Here is a 22,983-nt window from a genome sequence, read left to right as displayed (position 1 = left end):
CTTTACCGCGGAAGGCAGACACGACGTCACATCCAGTGAACACATGGAAGAATGGGATCCATCTAGCTTTCTCAGGCCCTATTGCAGAAACTACCTCATGGACTGGAATCCATCGTGCCTTGGCTCCTTGGCCAAAGGCAATCCACATGTTCTCAAGACCTAGTTCCTGTAAAGATGGCAGTACAGATATTGCTATGACTAGTACGTCCGTGTCATTAGCCTTAATGATAATGGACTTTCTACCATCCGTCGTTGCATCCCTGGCGTGTAGAAATATTCGAGTGTCAGCTTCTTCATGACAACATGGAGACACAGCATCCAGTGACTTCCTTGCGTTGCTAATGGCATCTTCTCCTATTGTGACAATGACTGTGCTTGTCGTCTGTGCTTCACACATCTTTTCCGCAAGGAAGTGAAACAGCTCAGTCTTGTTGCTGTCATCTCGAAGAAAGCTTCTCCAGTTACTCGGGGTCTTACTGGTTCCTGTCACTCTTCTTCTGATTCCTTACCCTCTTTTCGACCTTACCTCGGACTTCAGAGTTGACTTCTTGTGCACATCAAACACTACGTCCACCCTCTCGTACCTGGCACCATAGGATTCCACCTTTGGGATGATGTCTTCTTTAGCATAGTCCTCAAATATCTTTGAAGTGCGTGGAGGTTGGGCATTGATAAGTGCTGAGCCATCAATGATGACTGCATCTCCCCTTGGTTCCCTGTCTGGGATGTTCACTTGCGCTTCAAGAATTTCAGCCAGTTGTGACTTCAAATTTTTTTGAAGTTTTTTTTTTTTTCAAATTTTTCAAAATTTGGATTTTCAAATGGCCAATCAGGCAGATTTGATCAGAAAGCCCTGCAGAACAGAAATGCCAAATTTGATGCTTGTATCATAATTTGCATGATTTTTCTACTATCTACTGCACTATTATCAAAAATGGCATGCTTGTTGTTCCTGAAGCAAGTCCATATCTGCAGTACTTCCTGGGTGAAATACACTACCAGCAAAATGTCCACACTCACTGACACCCTGCCCCCCCCCACTCCCTCTAACACACCTCTGGCCACTTCAGCACCAATTTCATGGCAAATGGTGCTCCTTGACAACCATCATGCATAAAATACATTTCATTAAATCAAGCTTTGATGAAGAATGTATGATTATGGCATTGAAATATCGCTATTAAACATACTTTACTGGTGATGTTAATTTTGATAACTAGGATTGGTGTCACCTGCATTTTAACATCTGCATCATGTGTCACTTTTCATTTGCCATTCCGCTAACACAATATGTTTTGACTGGCAGTCAATAGTGTCGGTTGGATGCAGTTACCATAGCAATACCGCCTGGCTGGACCAGTATCACAACCACTGGAGAGTCATTCCCGAGTCGCATCCCATAGCCTTCTGATGGAGATTTCGCAAGATATGCCTTATGTGGAGTGCTCACCCACTGCTTGGCACAGAACACTGCTGGGGGACCCTGATAAATAACAATAAAAATACTTTTAAAATTACATTCTTGTCAAGAATCATTGCAATTCTTGGCAAGGATTCCAAATTGTATCATTCACAAAGGATCAAGTTTGTTACTTACTAGCCTTTGGAAGATATCCCGTTTTTCTGAATTATGGAGGGGAGGAGTCTGAGGTACCACTTCTTCAAATGCTTCAGCTGCATGTACACGCACACATTGAGCAGTCACACTATTTTGTTCATGCAGAGCCACTCAATATTCTCTCTAATGCAAAAAAGTTCATATCATGTACAGTATAGTGAAGAAGCTGTCACGAGCCCAAGTTTTATAACAACTTTACTACTAGAATATCCAAGCAATTAGGTACTCTCAAACCTATGTTGCTATTCCCCATGTGGCATTAGTTTGCATGTTTGGTGGTGTGTCGGCAAGCATCAGGTCAACAAAATGATACATACAAAATTATGAATAATTTAAAGTGCAGTAAATTTACTTAAAATTCTGAGCAACTAACTCAAAAATATAAATTAGTTGAAAAGGACAACAAAGCCAAACATTGTAAAAAAGCAATTTCAATGCTCAAAATCTTTCTTCTTCCGTAAAAAACAAAATCTCTGAAACTCACAGAGTACAAAGAAATGAAGAGCATATTCAGCAATCTGACTTTCAAACTATGCTCAAATCCCTTGCAACTCTGATCAAGTATTTTCTAAAACATAAAACAAACAAAAAAGGCACCAAACAGAGAATGCCCATGCCAAGTCAAGAGTTCAGTTCACAGATGCATTTCCCACTTTGTAGTCCATTATTCATGACTGGCAGGATGGCCTTGAGATGTGCACGCTTGCCTCTGAGCTGTCTTGCCTGGGTTTATATCTCAGCCCAGCTATAAACTGTCGTCTGGTGTCTCGCAGGCCGGGCGATTCATTATTGTATCTGCTGTCCCTTGGATGAACGTTAAACTGTGCGCCCCATTTGCCAGCATTAGTTGGTGGACATTAAAGATCTCATGGTGTTTTTCATGAAGACCATGCGAGCCATTGCCGACACCCTCACCAAATTCAAAATTATTTTCCTAAACTTTCAGGGGGCACTGTATCACCAAAACACCCCCCCCCCTCCAGGAATGATGCAAACCAGGAGCCATGTGCTACACACAAAATGATGAGCGCATTACTAACAAAAAGCAAAATGCTGAACTTGTATATTTACAGAAGCAGGCCCAGGTTGATGAGCGCTAGGGTTTACAAGTGTGCGTGTGTGGGAGAGAAGACTCAGAATTTTGGATTTCAAGCAACATGCCTCCAATGAATACTGATGGAGAGTAGGAGTTGCAGTCAAAGGAAGCTGCCAGCACCTGAACAATTAATGCCCACAGCCGAGCATAGGGTTCTTTCAGACCAATAACAGAGTAGATAGCAATCAAGAAAAAGCTAATCCCTTTATAATCTCAGAGGAGCTGTTTAACACTTCATTATTCCCTGTGGTGAAATTCCGAAGTGAAGGTCAGAAAGAGCAAAAAATAAAAAACACACCACACCAAATAAAAAGGTACTCAGGCAACTGTGCACTCGCGAACCCATAACTGTGCACTCCTATCAAAATACTAAAACAAAATTGAATAAACCCAAGATCAATATCTCGGTGATGTTACACACTTGCCTCTTGGATCTCTGGTTACAGTCCCAAATTTAATCCTTTGTCGATTCTGATACAACTGGAATTCCATTGTGTTCTGGGAATCTGGTGTCATGCCTGCAGGTGGCACTGCAACATCGGCAGTCCCAAACTTTTAGGTTAACATTAATCTGGATTTCCCATTTACCAGGAGAGCAAGACCCCGAGCTGTTAGGGTTAGGGTGATATGTTCGGATTCCCCATTACATGCGCAGGTGATATGTTCCTGAAAAAGGCTGTGAATGTTGAATCTGCGAATGTAGGGCCATTGGATCAATCGGAAAAAAAGTGATATGTTCCCAGCGGTTCGTGATTCATAAGGGAAGTTTTTAAAATGTTTCTGAACACGAATGCACATGATTACAGTTCCATGGAAATGCTTACAAACAAAAAAAACAAGAAAAAGAGCAATCAGAGATGGCAGACTATCGCCAGAACTTGTTTTGTGTGGTGTTTGTGTAGTTTTGCATCGTGTATTTAGTGTGGTGTTTGTGTACTGGTGTATTACGTAATAAATAAGAGACATAAATAGAACTGTCACTATAACTGCTGGCAGCGATGACCAGGTACCAAGACATCCCGCTCTGATCGGACACTTGACCCTGATCCATGAAGTTTATTATTATTCAAATGAATTTACAATAGGATTTAAATAAATTCAATTCAAATTAAATGGAAGACCAAACAGGTGCAGTCCTGCATTGGAATAATCAGAAGGAACCTGAACAAGCACAAAGCAAAGATGAGGAGGAACCTGGATAGGATTCACATTTCAGCTGCAACTCCATTACCCTCAAACTCATCCAAGCACAACCAAGTTAGCCTCATTCCAAAAAATATTTTAAAAAATCAAAAAGAACCCAGGTCAAAAAATTAAATAATTCTGGTCACCAGACCATGCATCCCATCAGTTTGAAATTTAAAACAATTATTCCCCATCACTCTGAGATCATAATTGTCAAGTTTCACGTTGATCAATAAAGCTGTTCAAGAGAAATATATATTTTTTAATTCTTGCTCAATCCAATATGCCTGCCAGACCATATGACCTATCAATTACTCGTGAATACCCTCGTATCCGCAAGGCTTTGGGAACATGTGTGTGAAGTTTCCCCACGATCTGTCCAACCGTTCTGGAGAAGATTTTTTTATAGGATAGAGGGTAAATCCAATATGGCTGCCAAACGATGTCACCAAAGATGTCAAAGGTGTGAACGTTTTGTTCCTCATGGATAGGTGGCCATACATGTAAAGTTTCACCTCAATCTGTTGAGCCATTTCAGTGAAGATTATATATATATATATATATATATATATATATATATATATATATATATATATATATATATATATACATATATATATACATATATATATACAGGGGGTCCTCGACTAACAATGGAGTTCCGTTCCTACGACGCATCGTAACGTGATTTTCCGCACAAGTCAGAACACACAGTAACGTTTGTGATTCATGTTTGTGATTTTGACTTTGTGACCATTTTGACACAAGAACACACAGTAACGGAACACAAAGTCATAATCTAGGACATTAAAACACAATATTTCTATAAGATATGAAAACATAACTCGCACTAAAAAACACATGGAGGACAGAAATATAAAATAATGAAATGAAACAGCTTTCTCATCACCACGAGCATCTTCACCTTGCACATTAAGGTTATGCAAATTATCAAGAGCCTTAAACCGCATAAACCAACCTCTACTAGCCACAAACTCTTCACTTTCACTCCCTTCCCCTTTTCACTTTTCAAGGCCTCAAACAATCTTTTAGCCTTCTCCTGAATCAACATAAGGCTCATTGGGATACGCCATTGATGGTGGTCTTCCAGCCAAAGCACTAATAACCTTTCCATGTCAATAATGAGACCACTACGCTGCTTAGTAATCACAGTCGATTTTATAGGAGCAGATCCTTTCACATGATCAAGGATGCGATCTTTATCCTTTATAATCATCGCGACAGTCGAACGGCTTAGGCGAAGCAACTGGCCAATGCTCGTCGGTGTTTCTCCCTTTTCTGAGCGTTTAACTATGTCTAATTTCACTTCCATGGTGATGGCTTTCCTTTTTTTCGAAGCACTGCCATCAGAAGAGTCTGACTTACGCTTGGGAGCCATAATGAAGGGCAAAAAGTTTCCAAAAAAGCAACACAAACAAAAGAGAGCAAATGAGCAACAATCCAAAATGGCGTCCAACCGGGAAATGACCAACGCCGTCTTCCTCGGTCTAGCACCGCGTGACAACGTATTCTTCCGCCACGCTCACCAACCAGTTCCCGCGCAAAGTTTGTATTTACGACGCAAACCGCATAAGTCGAAATAATTTATTTCTTAATAATTTATGGGAGATGCGTCGTAATCACGAAACGTCGTACGTCGAGACCGTCGTAACCCGAGGATTGCCTGTATATATATATATATATATATATATATATATATATATATATATATATATATATATATATATATATATATATATATACATATACATATACATACACACACATATGTGCATAAATATACATATATACATACTGTATACATAAATAAATATATCTATATATACATGGTGGCCATACATGTTGAGAATATGTATACATATATATATATATATATATATATATATATATATATATATATATATATATATATATATATATAGTATATGTATATATACACATATATATATATGTAAATGTATACATATAAATATATACTTATATATAAATATATATACATATATGTATAAATATAAATGAGCCTGGTGTTGGCGCAGTGGTTAGGGCAGCGGCTTGAGATCAAATAGGACCTGAGTTCAAGCCCCGTTGGGCCACTGAATTAAAACACCAGGGGGTTGACTCAGCCTGTCATCCTTCCGAGGTCGGCAAAATGAGTACCAGTATACTGGGCCGGTGTATACCCCGGCTAAAATAGGTGTACCATATCCCTGTGTCGTAAGAGGAGACTAGGGTTGCATCAGGAAGGGCATCCGGTGTAAAACATGTGCCAAATCACTATGCGGATCATGCGGATGATTCGCTGTGGCGACCCCGAAAGGGAGCAGCCGAAAGAAGAAGTAGATATGTATATATGTATATATATATATATATATATATATATATATATATATATATATATATATATATATATATATATATATATATATATATACACACACACATCTGCCAAACGTGAGTGAAGATATCAATTTTTTTTCTGTGGACCAATTTATCCCTAGACGACCCACAAAAATTTTCATACTGATCAGATGTAGCGTTCTATGTTTGCATTATGATGTCATAATGAAGGCACCTATGACATCATAAAAAAAACATTCCCCATGTGGAGTACTTGCCATGTGCCAAGTTTCAATTTTTTTCCTTGTTGCGGTTTCGGAAATGCAGAGGTCCAAAGTTTTTCCTTTTTTTCTTCATGGCTGCCACACCACATGACCTATGATGTCATAATTATCGTTAAAACATTCTACCTCAGTAGTCACTCCAATGGTGAAAATTTTGTGTCAATCCCACACGCGGTTGCAGAGAAAAACATTCATGTTCTGTGCGGACAAACAAAGAAACAGACAAACAAACCCAAATGTAATATCCCCTCCTCTGGTGAGGGTAACAACAATAGCAAGTACTGTTTACACTTTTTATTTAAGATACGATGTAAAAGAGGTCTCTGAAAGCTGGATGGTGGTGAAGCGATCTACAAACTGGCTTCAGGAAGAGACAGAAGCACCAATGGAGGCTTTTCTCAAGCACAGGAGAGACAATGAATGGTATAGTTAGTTGTATGATATGTGTTGTTGAAGTACTTTTTTGTTTAATAACAACACCATAAGCTATAACTGTAAATAGTGTATAATTGTTGAGAATCCCTCGATTTGTGTAAGACCTGGGTCTATAGGGTAAACCAGGACTCCCTCAAATTGAACGAAGCCCCACATGCTTCCCTACAATGCGATATTGACGAGTTACAGACCTAGTAACACGCGTTCAATAGATTTATGTTGCACGCAGTTGACCTTTTTCCCTGGGGTCGCCGTCGGTATCAATTGAATTGGTATCTAAATAAGCTGAACACGAAGTAATAAATTTTTGCACAATGTAAGTACCACGGCACTAGCAGCATGGACGAACAACTTGTTCAGCCACACCTGCAGTACCTGCACCAGAACACACCTTTACATCAGCCCAGATATCACGTGTTAAATACTGTGGTATTGTCAGTTCGATGCAGTTTATCAATAAATTATTTAAAACACATTGTTGTGGGAGTTCACATATCCTTAGTATCATCTATATATTAATACTGAAGGACCAATGTTGTGCTCCTCCTAGTGGTCGCGTCACGTTTTTCTCGGTACTGTGACCTGGACTGAAAGAGACTTCGTACCTGTAAGAGTGCATCGCACATAGTGGCAATAGTCAACTTTCAACTCTGAAGCAGAATAAACACTTTTCATTGAGATGGGGGCGAGGAGTGAAGAGGCGGGGGCGGGGGATGAAGAGACGGGGGCGAGGAGTGAAGAGGGGGGGGCGGGAAATGAAGAGGCGGGGGCAGGGAGTGAAGAGGCGGGGGGAAAGGTACGAAAATTTTGGGGCGGGGGTAAGCAAATTGAAAGCGGGAGATGGGGGAAATGAGGTGGGGGATGAGTGAGCGGGGGCTGGGGTGAATTAGGCAGGGTTGAGTGTGAGGGGGAGGACACGGGGGCGGGGGCCTGGGGGCAAGTGGGGTGGGGAATCAGGAGATGGGGTGCGGGGAGTGAAGAGGCGGGGGTGGGGCCGGGGCAATTAATTTTTTTTGGCGGGGGGTACGTAAATTGAAGGCGGGGCGGGGGGGAATGGGGCAGGGGCGGGGGCAAGCACGCCCTGTCCAGTCCATGTCCCTCGAGTGTGGGTGAGCTGGTGAGGGTGGTTGAATGAACGGAATCCGTCTGTGACGGGGTTTCGGCTCGTTCTAATTATTCCTTGGTAAGTGTTTTAAATACGCGCAACATCATCATAGACATCCAGCGGCTTGAGGCGGTCTCAGGAAACATTCATGACATCTTGTGCAGTGATAGTCATCCTATTCATGACAAATATCCATGAGGAGTGACATTTGGAAACTCAAAGGTTGGTGTTAAAGGATGGGGGACAAGGGTTTAAGGAATTTAAGGAAAAACTTAAGGAATATTGGAATATGCAATGATCCTAAAATTAAGGATGTCCTTAAGGGGAATCTTGAGGAAATGTTGAAGTAAATCCTCAAATATTTCCTGAAAAATGCTTCATGAAACCGGGCCCAAGTCCTCAAACTCTGCCTCCCAAACCCAAATCCTCACTCTCCCCCTCCTAAGCCAAAGGTGTCAATTTCCTCCACATTTCAAGCCTTCAACCCCCCACCCTGTCACAACTCAACCCCCCCCCCAAAGTCTCAACCTACTCCTCCCGACTCTGTCTCATATTGCTGCTCCCCCACCCCCAACCCTGAGTCCTCACACTCGCAACCCAAAGGTGTCAATTCCTTCCCTGTTTAAAGCCTCCAAACCCTCTCCCTACCACAACTCAACCCCCCTCCCCCACATCCCAGCATGTGGTGATACCATCTCTGACTTATTTCCAGTTGTTACTGGAGTTCATAAAGGGGTATGTACTGGCCCCCACACTTTTCAGCACTTGTGTGGACTGGATTCTGGAGAGGATGTCGGAGAGATCAAGCTTCGGTGCATCGTTTGGGAATGTCAAGATCTCTGACCTTGATTTCGCAGATGATCATCATATTTGTGGAGACTCTGGATATCCTTTTGGGGACCCTCGAGGTGCTGATTAGGGAGTCGGAGCCACTGGAATTACTGGTTTCCTGGGTCAAAACTAAGATCCAGGCTTTCAATGACATCTTGGATGCTGCTATCTTGTCTGTGCCCGTTTGTGGTGAGGATGTTGAGGTCACGGAGAGATTCACTTACCTTGGCAGTGATATTCATGTCTGCTGGCTGAGTCAGGGGTCAACAGACGTCTGGGTCGGGCCTGAGGAGTCATGGATTCAGAGGATCATGGGGTGTGATGCTGCCGGCACCTGTGCAGGAGGACGACAGTCTGAGTCTTCAGGTCCTTGGTGCTTCCAGTCTTGCTCTATGGATGTGAGACTAGGACTCTGACCAGGGATATGAGATGGAGACTTAATTCTTCTGGTACCAGCTCTCTTCATAGAATCCTTGGCTATCGCTGGTCGGGCTTTGTGTTCAACGAGCGGTTGCTGAGCGAGACTCAAATGAGATTTGTTGCCTGCATAGTCCGTGAGCATCAGCTACAGCTGTATGGACATGTGGCTCGTTTTCCTGACGCTGATCCTGCTCACCAGATTCTCTCAGCGAAGGAGCCTCATGAGTGGAGGAGGCCAATGGGCCGAGCATGTGCCTCGTTTTTGCAGCAGGTTGATCAGCATCTCAATGAGATGGGGATGAGCCAGACATCTGCCTTGGGGATGGCCAGACGGAGGTCCCTGGAGTACCGGTAGAAAGTGGACACAGCAACATGCTCTTCTGCGCATATACTCCCATACCTGACCTGACCACTGGCCAAACAGTCCATACTGTCCCCTTTTAAAGTGCAATGCACTATGTGCCTGAGTCTTCACCTGGCCTCACCTGAAAACAGGTTTTCAGACATACAATCTTATCCCCAGCTATGTTATCTATCAATTACATATGCTGCCTCCTCAGCATCACGTTAAACAAGACTTACTCTGACATTCCAAGAGTAAATCTACACTACGCGAATCACACTGACCCTGCTATTCTTAACACGATCTAATGATGGATCCCCTCTTAGTCAGGGCTGTTAGGACATAAAAGGGGCCGTTTCATTCACATTCTTTCAAAAGCACCAATTTTGGCCCAGATGTCGCCCATACCATACTTTTGTCGCCCCCCGGGTCCTCCATATTGGTCAAATCCAATATGGCCGTCACTCGGGTTAGAGTTAAATGTAGTTAAAAATCAAAAAGGGCTAGAATCATGAATAATACCACGTTTTAGGGGTTTTCGGGGTATGGGAATCTGATACTGGTCTTATTTCAATGATTTGAGGTCAAGGTCACCCTAAAGGTCATTATGGAGTCAAACCCGGTGTTTCTGGTGCGTCATCCCAGATCCAAAAAAAATTAAAACTTCAAAATATTTACCCATTAAATACTAGTATTAGGGTAGAAAAGTCAAAATATGCCATTTGTTTGTGTTATTTTACGAGCTCCTGTAAACTCATATATTATGAGAAATAGTAGATGACACCAGTTAATGGTAAAATAGCCCACCCACTTAATAAACAGATGTTCTGAACCACCTTAACTCAACTCTTACTGTGAAAGTGCCCATATATATATATATATATATATATATATATATATATATATATATATATATATATATATATATATATATATATATATATATATATATATATATATATATATATATATATTTGCTCCTGCATTTCTCTGGATATAAAATAATAAACATTCACTTCCTTCCAGTAGCAGCCATGTGCAGCCTACAATTTAAATTTCTTATTTGCTTTTGAAATATAGCTACCAGGTATTGATTGATTGTTTTGTTGTTTTTATCTGCCGACTGTACTTCAATTTAGTAGCCAAAATCCTTTCCCATTATTAGCTGTATATCACACAAGTTGAGATCTTCTCCACAGGATGTGTGTATTTCGCATGACATCCTAAATGCTAACCAATTTTCCTATTTTGTTAGGTGATGTCGCATGCAGTTAATTAAAGTTTCTGGTATTAGACAATGACAATTGAGTTTATTTTTAAAACTGTTTACAAATTTTGAGTTGTATGTCATATCCTTTTTGGTTTATTTTTACGTTGAATATTTTTCAGATAATACCAAGTCTGTGATCATCAACATTTCCAGCAGCGGCAGTGGTGCCTGATGTCATTCGGAGCTGACGTCTACCCTATCTCACGAGACACCCTAGATGAAAGTTCATCGCGATGACGAGTCTACATAATATTATAATGGACCAGTAATACATGAGTGTCAAGCTATGTCTTCTCCCGAAATTATGAAATGGGGACTCTGTTGTCTTTGTCAATCGGACAAAACTGAACAAGCCTTGCAAACACCTAAGGAGGAGGGACTTGTATCACTTGAGAGAAATCTCAAAGACTTCAATGCTCTCAATGACAATAATCTTCCTTCTGGTATCAATGTCACGATTAGTCAGTTGAATGATGGCTCAGGTATTGCAGCAACTCTTAAATCGCACAAGGCTAGGAATCACAAAACGTGCAGGAGTTATTGTAGTAGTTCTCGAGTCAAACGGGAGAGAGAGAAGCTAGACAGAGAAGCTGGCCCTCAGAATAGTCCAAAAAAACTACCCCTCTTCCACAGCCTAACGGGGTGTGACATGACATCACAGTTTCTTGGATGTGGCAAGAAGACCGCTTGGGCAGCCTGGATAAGCATACCGGACCTCACCGATACACTAGTGGCTCTCTCGTGCGACCCTGACCTCTTCACTCTCGAGTCCGTGCATATGCAACGGATTGAACGCTTCGTCGTAATCATGTACAGCAAAGGACGTGGTGCAGCTGGTGTCGACTCGGCCAGGCATCGCCTCTTCACCACTGGAAGTAGATCGCTGGAAAACATTCCACCTACCCAAGCCGCGCTGTTCCAGCATGTGAAGCGAGCACTACTACAGGCGAGTTTCTACTGGAGTCAGGCCACCTCGGTCCAGCAGGAAATTCCTGACTTCAGTGAGTTGGGCTGGCACAAAGATGGCACCAGTACATGGCAATCTCTATGGACCACACTCAGCAACACTTCAGTGGTATGTGCCATTCTCTTGCACTGTGGCTGCCTCAAGGCATGCACAGGAAGGTGCAAATGCAACCGCGCCGGTGTCCGATGCACGGCCATCTGCAAATGCGAAGGCGGGTGCGTTACTAATGAGGGCGGTGATGACCAGTAGTTCTTATTGCTGGCCATGGTATCATACAGCGCAAGCCAGAATCTATAGGTACAAGTAATCATTGGTATGCTAAAATGATCCTGTAATGTTGTATTGTATTAAGAACATTTAAAAGCACACAGCGGCACATAGCATTTTGTCATGTTTGTCAGTACAGCAGATGTCATCTCCGAATTATTTTCATAAAAGTTGTTCCTGAATAATCTTTGTTGGTTTTTTTTAGTAGTAGGGCCTAACTGCTGATCTTTGACCTTTGACCCCAAAATATGGTGCCCATGTCCTCAAATCGTCAAAATAAGATTATAGATCAGAACCGGATTCTCAGAGACCACAAACCCCTAAAAAGTGGTATTATGTGTGATTCTAGCACTTTTGGTTGTTTACCTATATTATTGACCTATGGTTGACCTCTCGGTCGGATGACCCATATCATGACCCTGACATGCAATATTGCCTCGAATCGTTAAAATAAGGTCAGATTCGGATTACTCAACTTCGGAAACTGATAACATGATGTGCTGTTTGTATATATTGAAATAAAACAACTAAAATTACGTATATTGACCCCAAAATGACCTTTAGGGTGACCTTGAGGAGTGACCTTGACCTCAAATCATTGGATTAGATCAGAATCAGATCCCATGATTCATGATTCTAGCCCTTTTGGTATTATTCATGATTCTAGCCCTTTTGGATTTTTAACTGGATTGACCTCAAACCCGAGTGGCGGCCATATTGGATTTGGCCAATATGGCGGCCCCGGGGGCGCCCATCAAAAATCGAAAAAGTATGGTATGGGCGACATCTGGGCCAAAATTGGTGCTTTTGGAAGAATGTGAACCAAAAAATCCCTAACAGCCCTGACTATCTTCCCCTTCCACATAACACACACACACACACACACACACACACACACACACACACACACACACACACACACACACACACACACATAAAGTGTCCAAAAAAAAGGAAAAAAAAAGATGCAACTACAGATGCAGAGAAGTGATTGGCACAATGATCATTGAACACCACACCAATACAAATGTTCTCTCCATCCTTTTCCAGTGTTGAGTAAAGGGACAAAATAATCGTAGATGCAAAAGGTTTCTTTCTCCCTCTCTCATTCCCCCTCGCCCAACTTTGGAAAGGTTTCAGAGTCAAAAAACACGATTTCCATTATGAATGGCATCAGGTTAGTCACCCATTGTTGGGGAAGGGGGAAGGAGGGGAGGGGAGGGTGAGTCTGGATCCAAACTATGTATCCAATAACTAACATATGTGTTGAGTTTCACTTGCACAGGGTCATTCCTTCATATTTTGGAGGAGGAAACGTTTTGAGTCCACCTCATAATCGGAATGTTTTGTGCTTCATTGGTAAGGTATGTGGGCATGATGATCCAAACAGTTTATGCAACACTGATTCTTTCCCTCTCGATCAATTCTCGTCTTCCAAAGTTTGTGGAATGCAACTTTATCGGTGTTAAAGACATATTAATTGCAATGTGGTCAAGGTTCATTCAGTTGCGCTGTGGGGTGAAAGTGCTTTGTACCTTGGTAAAATCATTGTTTTCAGTGAAAGGAATTCAGTGCTTTTGGATGAAGAAAGTTGTTTTACTGTTAAACGTCACAATGAACCTTGCCAAGGCTGAATTGACCTCTACAAGAAAACACCATGAGAGAAAAGAAATCGGCGGCACCTCCGGAATGACAACAAAACGAGAAAAGAGACACCAAAGGCTGCCATGGCTTCAAGAAACCCCAACAAAACAAAGTTGAAAGAGACGGGCAGTTGGTGAAAGATATAAAATGCACCAGCAGTTTACGTAGAGCAGGAAAGAGGGAAAATGTTGAAGGAGAAGGAATGGCTGCCGCGCTGAATTTCACACGAGGAAATTCATTCTAAACCAATTCAAACAGTAATGGAGGAATCGGGGGGTCCACTGTATGCAAACCTGGAATGGTTCAGCGACCCCATTGCCCGACTACAAAGAACCAACTTCACCCCGCTGTACATCAGTCGCTCTCATCTACAAGTCGGACTACTTGTCGAACATACTGCACTACTGTTGTCTGAGAGACCACTTCGCAGTTGGCACCTCTTGGCTGGCTGCATCGAGACGGCAGCCTGAATATGTTTCTTTACTCTCCTCACCTGCTTCCAGTATGCATTGTCCTTCACAGTGTGGAGCTCCTGAATTCAACCTCTCTCTGAGACAGCATGACCTGCGGACGTGGGTTCTTCTCCATGCTCCAGTTACAAGGATTCATCATGTGTGCATCCACTGGACAAGATCCTTTCAAACGTGTTCACATCGCGGTAATAACCCTTCACTCTTTTATAACCTGCTGGGGTTTATTATACAAACTGGTTACCTGAGATGAGTTGTCACCTCAAAAGTCATGAGTTAATTCATAGCTACAATGATATACGTGACGTTTGTACTAATTTGGGGATTCTCAGGAAAGTCATAAAAGGCTGCTTTTTCTTTTTTTTTTTAATTCTTAGGAAAGGTTGACAGTAGGGATTAATAAATATTATGAGAAAATTATCCTTCTGTCTATTGTCATATGCTGGTTTCACCCGTAAAACAACACACGGGGCACATGAGTGTCCTTATTTCTTTTCTGCCATGACATTCTCCGGTTAACTGGTGCACTCGCTCTGGTGCCTCGAGGTGGACGCGTAACGTAACAATTGGTTACATTAGCACATATTAACAAACGTGTTTTGAGTAATGTTGGTTATGAACAATTTATGGAGTGCCAAAAAAATCCACATTTTTGAGATTCTGAATGGTTGAAATTAATGTCAGATTGCTTATTCATTTCGAACTGGAAAAGGGCATCACAAAGTATTTTTAAGAATATCTAGAATGGCAGTCTTCAATGTCACGAAGTCGACCGATATACCTTCGCCCGCATTATCACATCATTGTACATACTGTACTTGTACCAAGTTTGATTTAAATCCCTTCAGCTGTTCTCACGTATCACATATGTACCTGAAATGACCATCGGTTTGACCTTTCACCTCTTGCTGGTCCGACCAATAATGCCGCATTTAGATGAATTACTACTTGTGTAGAAACAATTTTTCCAAATGAACTTTTTTATTGATAACTGAAGAGATCAAACTAAACTGTTATAGTGGAAGGAGGTTACATGTCAGGAATACCTGAAAAAAAACATGTACAAATCAAACTTCACTGGTTGTAAAACTAGTCAGCCCCTCTGGTCAGTACTTGGTGGAAGCACCTTTTGCAGCAATGTTTGCAATGAGTCTTTGTGGGTAGGTCTCTACCAGCTTTGCACAGTGAGATGGTGAAATATTTGTCCATTCTTCATGTGAAAATTGTTCTAGTTTTGCCAAGTTGATGGGGATCGTCGATGGACTGCAATCTTAAAGTCTCGCCTTAAATGTTCAATTGGGTTAAAGTCAGGACTTTGATTGGGCCACTCAAGAACATTTATTTTCTTCTTATATCAGCCACTCCAGTGTGGCTTCAGCTTTGTGCTTCGGATCATTGTCCTGATGAAATGTGAATCTCCTACCCAGTTTCAGATTCATGGCTCACTCAAACAGGTTTGCATCAAGGATTCTCCTGTACTTTGCACCGTGCATACCGACAAGCTTTCCAGTCCCTGCTAATGAAAAGCAGCCCCACAACATGATGCTGCCACCACCAAGCTTGACAGTAGGGATGGTGCTGACGGGTGATGTGCGGTGTTAGGCTTGTGCCAGAAGCGAAGCTTTGAATGTAAACCAAAAAGTTCAATTTTTGTCTCGTCTGACCACAAAACATTTTTCCACATGCCTACAGTATCAAGATGCTTTTTCGCAAACTCCATACGAACTTTTAGATGTGTCTATTTCAGTTATGGCCTCTTTCTTGCCACCTGTCCAGAGAGGTCAGCTTTGTGAAGGGAACGGGATATTGTTGATTGATGGACACTGACCCCCCATCTCCGACACGGAGCCTTGCAGATCTGTTAAAGTCATTGTTGGATTCACAGTGACATCCCAAACCAGTTTCTTGTTTGCCTGGCTGCTGAGTTTGGATGGGTGACCTGATCTGGGTAGAGTCTGGGTGGTATGATACATCTTCCACTTCTTAACGATGGATTTCACCGTACTCAACGGGATAATGAGTGACTTTGAAATCTTCTTACAACCCTCTCCTGAACGGTGCTTCTCCACCACCTTACGTGTCACTTCTTGGAAAGCTCCTTGTTCTTCTTGCTTGCCTTGTTCGTTGACCAAGTGAGTTGCACCTTAAAACTCCTTAGATAACTGGGGGAGCTTGATTTTAAAGTTAAACCGTTGATTAAACAGGTGAAACATATTACATTTATTTTGTAAGCTTTTAAACAAATAATTTGCTCCTGAAGTGATTTAGGGTTAAATTAGACAAAGGGTTTGAAAACTTATGCAAATGAGAATCATCTGATTTTTCTGTTAATCTAATGTATTCACATTTTATCTGCATTTTCTTTTTTTAGCTCTATCACTTTAGAGTTGTTTGTGAAGACACTATATATCAAGTTTGATTTGAAAGCATCATGAAATAAGCTCAGGTGGCATCAAAATGTGAAAACTTTGGAGGGTGGGTGAATACTTTTAGACTACTGTATACTTATATACCAAGTTTGGTCAAAATCCCATCACTGGTTCACACATTGGTGCGGTCACAGAATTTTTACCTAATGGGACCTCTGACCTTTGACCTCTTGACCCCATAATTTAATCAGTTCTTCTTTGAATCTCAATACATACTTGTACCAAGTTTGACTTACAGTAGTTCCCCTCAGCCGTTTCTAAGTTATCGTGGTAATGAAAACGTATCAAGGACACTGACGGACGGACAACCCGAAAACATAATGCCTCCGGTGACTTATCATTGGAGGTATAAAAAAAGAAACTTATAATTTTAACATTCCACAACTACACTCTCTATGAATATGTGCCTTGAGGCAAACAAGGAGAGACTTACGCAAAATGCTGAGGATGATGGGAACGTCATAATAATCATCATCTGGGGAGGCCTTCTCGTGGAGACAGAGTGTACGATTGAGTGCTACTCTCAGCACGGTCTTCAGCGAGACCGATGCACTCAGCTCGTGGCAAGTACCAAGAAGACCCAAAGCCTCATTGTGTGCAGCCAGGGCACTATCCAGGTAACTCATACCTGCATGGGACAGAAACACATTCCTTCACTTGTATACTATGGCAGATGTTTTATTAAAGCATATTGGAGTTATAAACAAACCGAAGACTTAGAGTTACAAGGATTTTTGTGTTAGACCTTCTCGACCAACTTATAAGAGAAATCAAACAAAGACATACAATGTAGGAAAAGCGGGATCATTTTTCACCTACCAAAATGGGTTCGTTCGTCGTCTCTGTGGACTCGCCTGCTGAAGGAAAGTCTATCGGGCAACGATGTATAGGCAGCTAATAGGACTTGCTCTTGCTTTACAGCACAATTGCTTTCCTCAGCACCATCTGGTTCCAAAACACAGAACACCTGATACATATATCAATCACCAAACCACATCATACAAATACAAAACTTACATGTATGTACCCAAGCAGTAATGGATGCAAACATCATTGTATCACCTCCACTCGTTTAAATAGTGATTGCTTTCTTAACCACAAAGTCTAAACAAATATCTCACCAAAAACTCTTTTTTTTTTTAAGACAGTGCAACCTTTTTCGTTGGACCACCTGCATCAAACACTATCACCCAAACCATACAGGGGCAATCAATTGGCCAGGCATGTTACTCTGGACGAGCCATGAATAGCAGACCGATCATGTAATTTTACAATAGATTTCCATTTTATGATCGCCACACTAAATGTTGTTGTTGTTGTTGTTCGTCTTTCGGCTGCTCCCGTTAGGGGTCGCCACAGCAGATCATACGTTATGATCCGCATACTCATTTGGCATAGGTTTTACGCCGGATGTCCTTCCTGACGCAACCCTGGTCGCCTCTGACGACACAGGGATAAGGATTGGGTTTCGCCATGATTCCGGGCTGCCCTACACCCTCTCATAGCGCGGCCCAGTGCAGAGCGCACGTCCTCAAGCGATCCTCCAACCCAACCCTCCAAGTAGCCGGATTACAGGTGCACGCCACTACGCCCGGTGATCGCCACACTAAATGTATAGCATCAAAATTAATTTATTGTCAGCAAAAAAACACAAAAAAACAAAAAACCTGAATAAATGACATTTGGAAGGTCACATGACTTTCCCTGGAGGAATTTATTCTGAATGGCTTTGCTAAGGGCATTTCTCCAAACAAGAATTAGAAAAATCACAAAAGCTAGAATTACTTTGCAATACATGTCCCTCCCGATGTGATGTTTTCCAAGTCCAAAAAAGGGCATAACTGTGTGAAAAATTGACGAAACACCCTGAAACTCAAACTTATTCTGTAACTTATCAGAATAAAACCATGCTCCAAGTTTCAGTTGAGTATGTTAAAGGATATGGGAAAAAGTCTGAAAAACCACAGGGGGGACAAACGGACGAACAGACGGATGGAGAGCAAACCTATAGTCTTCTCCGATGAAACCGATATGGAACTAACGAGCTACAAATCCTGGCTATAGATTGGAGGAAAATATTCATTCGGTCCATGATTGGAGGAATACATTCATGCACCCTCATTTGGTCCATGCAGTGCAAAGTGGGCCAAAACTTACCAGAAGAAACAATCTATCCATCCATTCATTGGGACCATACTCTGTGCAGAGCGTTGGTGCTGCCTCAGCAGTCTCCTTAGCTATTGGGCACAATTCTGGACAGGTCGCCACTCCGACACAGGATACCAGCAAGGTGGCACTCATTTTGCCAACCTCAGAAGGATGAGAGGCAGAGTCAACCCCACCTGGTATTAATTCAACAGCTCAGGGGGATTTGAACTTAGGATCCTAGGATTCCAAGCCCATCACCCTAACCATTAAGCCAACACCAGGCATATGAGAAACAATGCCTTTCTATATCTTCCATTGCTGTCATTCCAACCCCCCCCCCTCCACATTTCAAAAATTGCTATCCGTCATTCCGATCCCTAAACGTTCCACCACATAATCTTTCACATTCTTTCCACCATACTTACACTATTCATCACTCACCCACCCCCCCCCGACTTTGCTATCCACATTGTAGATATATATATATATATATATATATATATATATATATATATATATATATATATATATATATATATATATATTATCCCCCCACACAAGGAAATAGTACATTACTTACACCGGTGATCCAGCAGAGCAAGACCCATGTAGAAGTAAGCCACCGCTTGAAAGTGCACCTTTTTTATTTGCAGGAGGATTTTCCAGGATAGAGGAAGCACTTTGTCTGGCTCTGCAAGCGTCATTAAATGGGAATAACTCTCCATCACCTGTGAGAACAGTCAGTCAGCTTAGTAAAATCCATCCTAACAACACCTGGTGCAAAGGCTAACCGAACAAAAGAGCAAGAAGACAATAGTTGGGCAAAACATCAAGTTTTACTCGATTCAGATTATAATCTGGGTTGAGACATTTTCTTGAGAAGGGGGATCAAAAAGGCACCATAGTCTCTGTGTACAACAATTTAACTACAATAGCAAAAGACTTTTGAAATGCCCATTTCCTCTTTGTACCTGCTGGTCGTGGACAAAAAGAAATGGAAACACCAAGTAAAGTCGCTTAATTGGATGTTCGGCCACTACTTGCAGCCAGTATGGTCTGTATGCACCATAATGTAGATCCACCAGTGTCTGCAATTCTGCAGGAGGGATGCGGCACCATTCTTCCATGAGAAAGTCAATCAGCTTCGACCTATTTGATGGAGGTGGAAAATACTGTCTCGGGCATCGTTCCAGAATATCCCATAAATGCTCGATTGGGTTAAAATCTGGTGACTGAGAAGGCCATGACACATATAGATAACATCAGTGTCATTCTCATCAAACCATTGGGTGACCACACGTGCTCTGTGGACGGGGACATTGTCATCCTGGAAGACACCACTCCCAGCAGGAAGGAAACAGTGGGTGAAGATGATTACTTAGTAATGTTAAGTGGTGATTGACATTGACCTTGCCCTTTAAGTGAATGACTGCACCCAAACCATGCCAGGAAAATGTTCCCCACAACATTGCAGAACCACCAGAACCCTTCACAGTTGGAACCAAGCACTCAGGGTTGTAGAGTTCTTTAGGTGGGCACCACACATGCACTCATCCATTTGTCAAGAACATGATGAAGGATGATTCATCTGACCATATCACATTTCTCCACTGCTCAGTAGTCCATTGCCCGTGCTCTTTGCTCCACTGGATCAGCAAACGTGCATTTCCAGGTGTGATGAGCGGTTTCTGCTCGCACCACAGGATGAAATTTAGTCAATTGATCTACAGTTTCTCGCCTGCTTTAACTTGCACTTCAAATTAATGCACGGATTCCACAATCCTAGAGTATGCGCTTCTGCACACTGTTGCCTCTTTCTGATGATGTCTTTCCTTCGGAGTTCCATGCTAACATCACCTTAGACACCGTTGCTCGTGAAACATCAGCAAGTTGAGTTGTCTTTGTCACTGAAGCTCCTGCCAAACACACCCCAACAATCACCCCTCCTTCAAAGTCATTGAGGTCTCCTCTTGCAGCCATGCCAGCCATAATTATAGGTTACCAGGCCTCCACGACAGCATTTTTACACATGACCCTAAGCACATTGGGATGTTATTTGTTTAATTAACACATGGACCACACCTGTGTGGAAGTATACGTGGTTCCCTCATTTACCAAGGTGTTTTCATTTTTTTGTCTACTACCTGTCACTGGCATTTAAAAGTAATGAGCAAGAAAACACAACACCACGAACCAATTACTTAACCACACTTTTTGCTTTGCATGCAGTGTAACAACACAACACCTCTGATCCACTCAATGCCAAGCACACAGGATGTTGAAAGCGTACAGGCTACAAGCCAAGCATACCAAGTAGCGAAGCTTGGAAAGCAACCTAAGATTATTCAGCAAACAATGAGGCAATAACTTTTAATTCTACAATCTCTTAAAAACCTAGAAGGGCACTCGGTAGAGCACATAGCTCCACCACGTAATGCCAGATCCACGACAACATATCCTGGGAGGACTTCGTTCCATCTCCTCAAACCCACAAATGAAGATAACAACCAACGACACACATACACAAAGTTTATCACAGGATATGATTTTTGTGGAGTGGAGTATTGCAGTGAAAAATACCCAGTATCCCCGGCTCAATTTGATTGACAAACTTGTACAGAATGACACTTTAAAAATTAAAGACACTTTAAAATTGAAAAACAAAATAGGATTGGAAGACCTGTGTTGCCTTCCGGGCCATTGTGATGCAGAAGTTGAAATCCTGTGATCGTTCGTGCATGAGGTGTTTCTCCAGCGTCACCTCTTCAGCTTGACAGATGAGCAGGGTTGCGAGCAGGCGCAACATTTCCTGCGTCAAATCCGGCGTTTCACCTTGTGGCATCTGCTCAGCTATGACACTCAAGATTCCTGCATGAGCAGCGAAAGTAGTGCAAACTTTGGATGAGTGGACACTTTGGATAGTCTTATTGTACACGAGCAAAGAACCTGTCCCTTAAGGATGGCTTAATTCCCCCACAATTATGGATGGGTTCATGAAAGTGGCATCTTTTAGTAGGACTTCTTACACCCCCTCCAACTGGGAACGGTGCTATGCCGTACATATTCAAACCGGAGAGTTCATAGAACATGATACCCCATTCAGTGTTCAAGAATATACTTCGATTTAAATAAAATAATAATATAAAGCATCGTTTAAAAAAAAATACCAGAAGTTTAGCGCAATTGAAACACTTTTACACACCACCCTATTTAACATGTTCAAGTACGACGAAAGTGAAGGTGCATGGAAGTGACGACAAGAAGGCGATTTGTGTTCTACTTTGTTCAAGTGTATAATTCAAATAAAATAAAGATTGTAAAAGTTGGAAAATAATTTATCAATGCCGGAATTTACCGCCATTTTCCAAGTGTCCATTACGTTACATTAGTTACTCGTGCTTGTTGTTTGTGTCCTTTATGACATCTTTAAAAACAGTAAGTTTCCTGATTGAAATGATTTTTAATTTTGTTTCACTGCCACGCAGCCTCCTCTCTGTGCGTGTGCGATCGGGACTCATTCAGAAACAAGGTACTGTTAAATGGCAGATATATTTTTCCGAATCATGTTCAAAATAAACAATCAATTTAAATAAGTCGTTCCTCCATCATAAACTGACGTTTACAGACAGACAGACAGACAGACAGACATGAACCAATTGCTAAACTGCACTTTTCGCTTTGCATGTGCGGGGTAATAAAGAGAATTGGGGTGTCCCCCCCCCAACCACCCCCACATCCTCAAACCATGAAACTATGAATTTTTTAACCACCTTAAACCTTGCCCTGCACCCCCACCCCACCCCCTCAAGTACAACTACCAGTTTTCAACTTATTCCATCTGATGGTTCAGGAATGCATAGAAGTCAAAGAAACAGACACTTCTCAAATTATAGTACGATACATTTTATGTGATGTATTGTGCCAGGAAGAATTATTGAATCAATTATATTGAGACACCACTTATGAATATTACTTTGCAAGGCTTGAACTTTCGGTTCATGGGTCCAATTTAAACTGCTGCTCCATTTCAGAACCAGTAGAGGTCGCTGCATCATAGAGCACATCACCATCCTTCCAGAATGACACAAGATGGTGTAACCACAGTTCTTAAAC

At 41.9% G+C, this 22,983-nt stretch overlaps 1 protein-coding gene and 1 long non-coding RNA gene across 3 annotated transcripts in view; one reads left to right on the top strand and one right to left on the bottom strand.

The window, feature by feature from the left end:
* The window catches only part of LOC147021586 (uncharacterized), a 39,204-nt gene extending 26,086 nt beyond the window's left edge, over positions 1–13,118 (top strand). For both annotated transcript variants that reach the window (XR_015060854.1, XR_015060853.1), the window contains one exon: positions 11,065–13,118. This is a non-coding gene — a long non-coding RNA (uncharacterized LOC147021586). The remainder of the gene's footprint in view (positions 1–11,064) is intronic.
* Positions 1–22,983, bottom strand: part of LOC147021585 (rhophilin-2-like) — an 81,520-nt gene that overhangs the window by 11,078 nt on the left and 47,459 nt on the right. The window contains exons 8-13 of the mRNA XM_085891690.1: positions 21,551–21,738; positions 19,451–19,598; positions 17,542–17,667; positions 17,156–17,350; positions 1,598–1,674; positions 1,334–1,483 (exon numbers count right to left, since the gene is read on the bottom strand). Coding sequence (XP_085747816.1) covers positions 1,334–1,483; positions 1,598–1,674; positions 17,156–17,350; positions 17,542–17,667; positions 19,451–19,598; positions 21,551–21,738 — 884 coding nt within the window. The remainder of the gene's footprint in view (positions 1–1,333; positions 1,484–1,597; positions 1,675–17,155; positions 17,351–17,541; positions 17,668–19,450; positions 19,599–21,550; positions 21,739–22,983) is intronic.

The sequence above is a fragment of the Eptatretus burgeri genome, chromosome 8, assembly GCF_056783735.1.
Source record: "Eptatretus burgeri isolate ZD-2024b chromosome 8, Ebu_testis_v1, whole genome shotgun sequence".
Classification (NCBI taxonomy): domain Eukaryota; kingdom Metazoa; phylum Chordata; class Myxini; order Myxiniformes; family Myxinidae; genus Eptatretus; species Eptatretus burgeri.
Note: the sequence above shows the minus strand (reverse complement) of the source record. Positions and strands in the feature narration are given on the sequence as shown.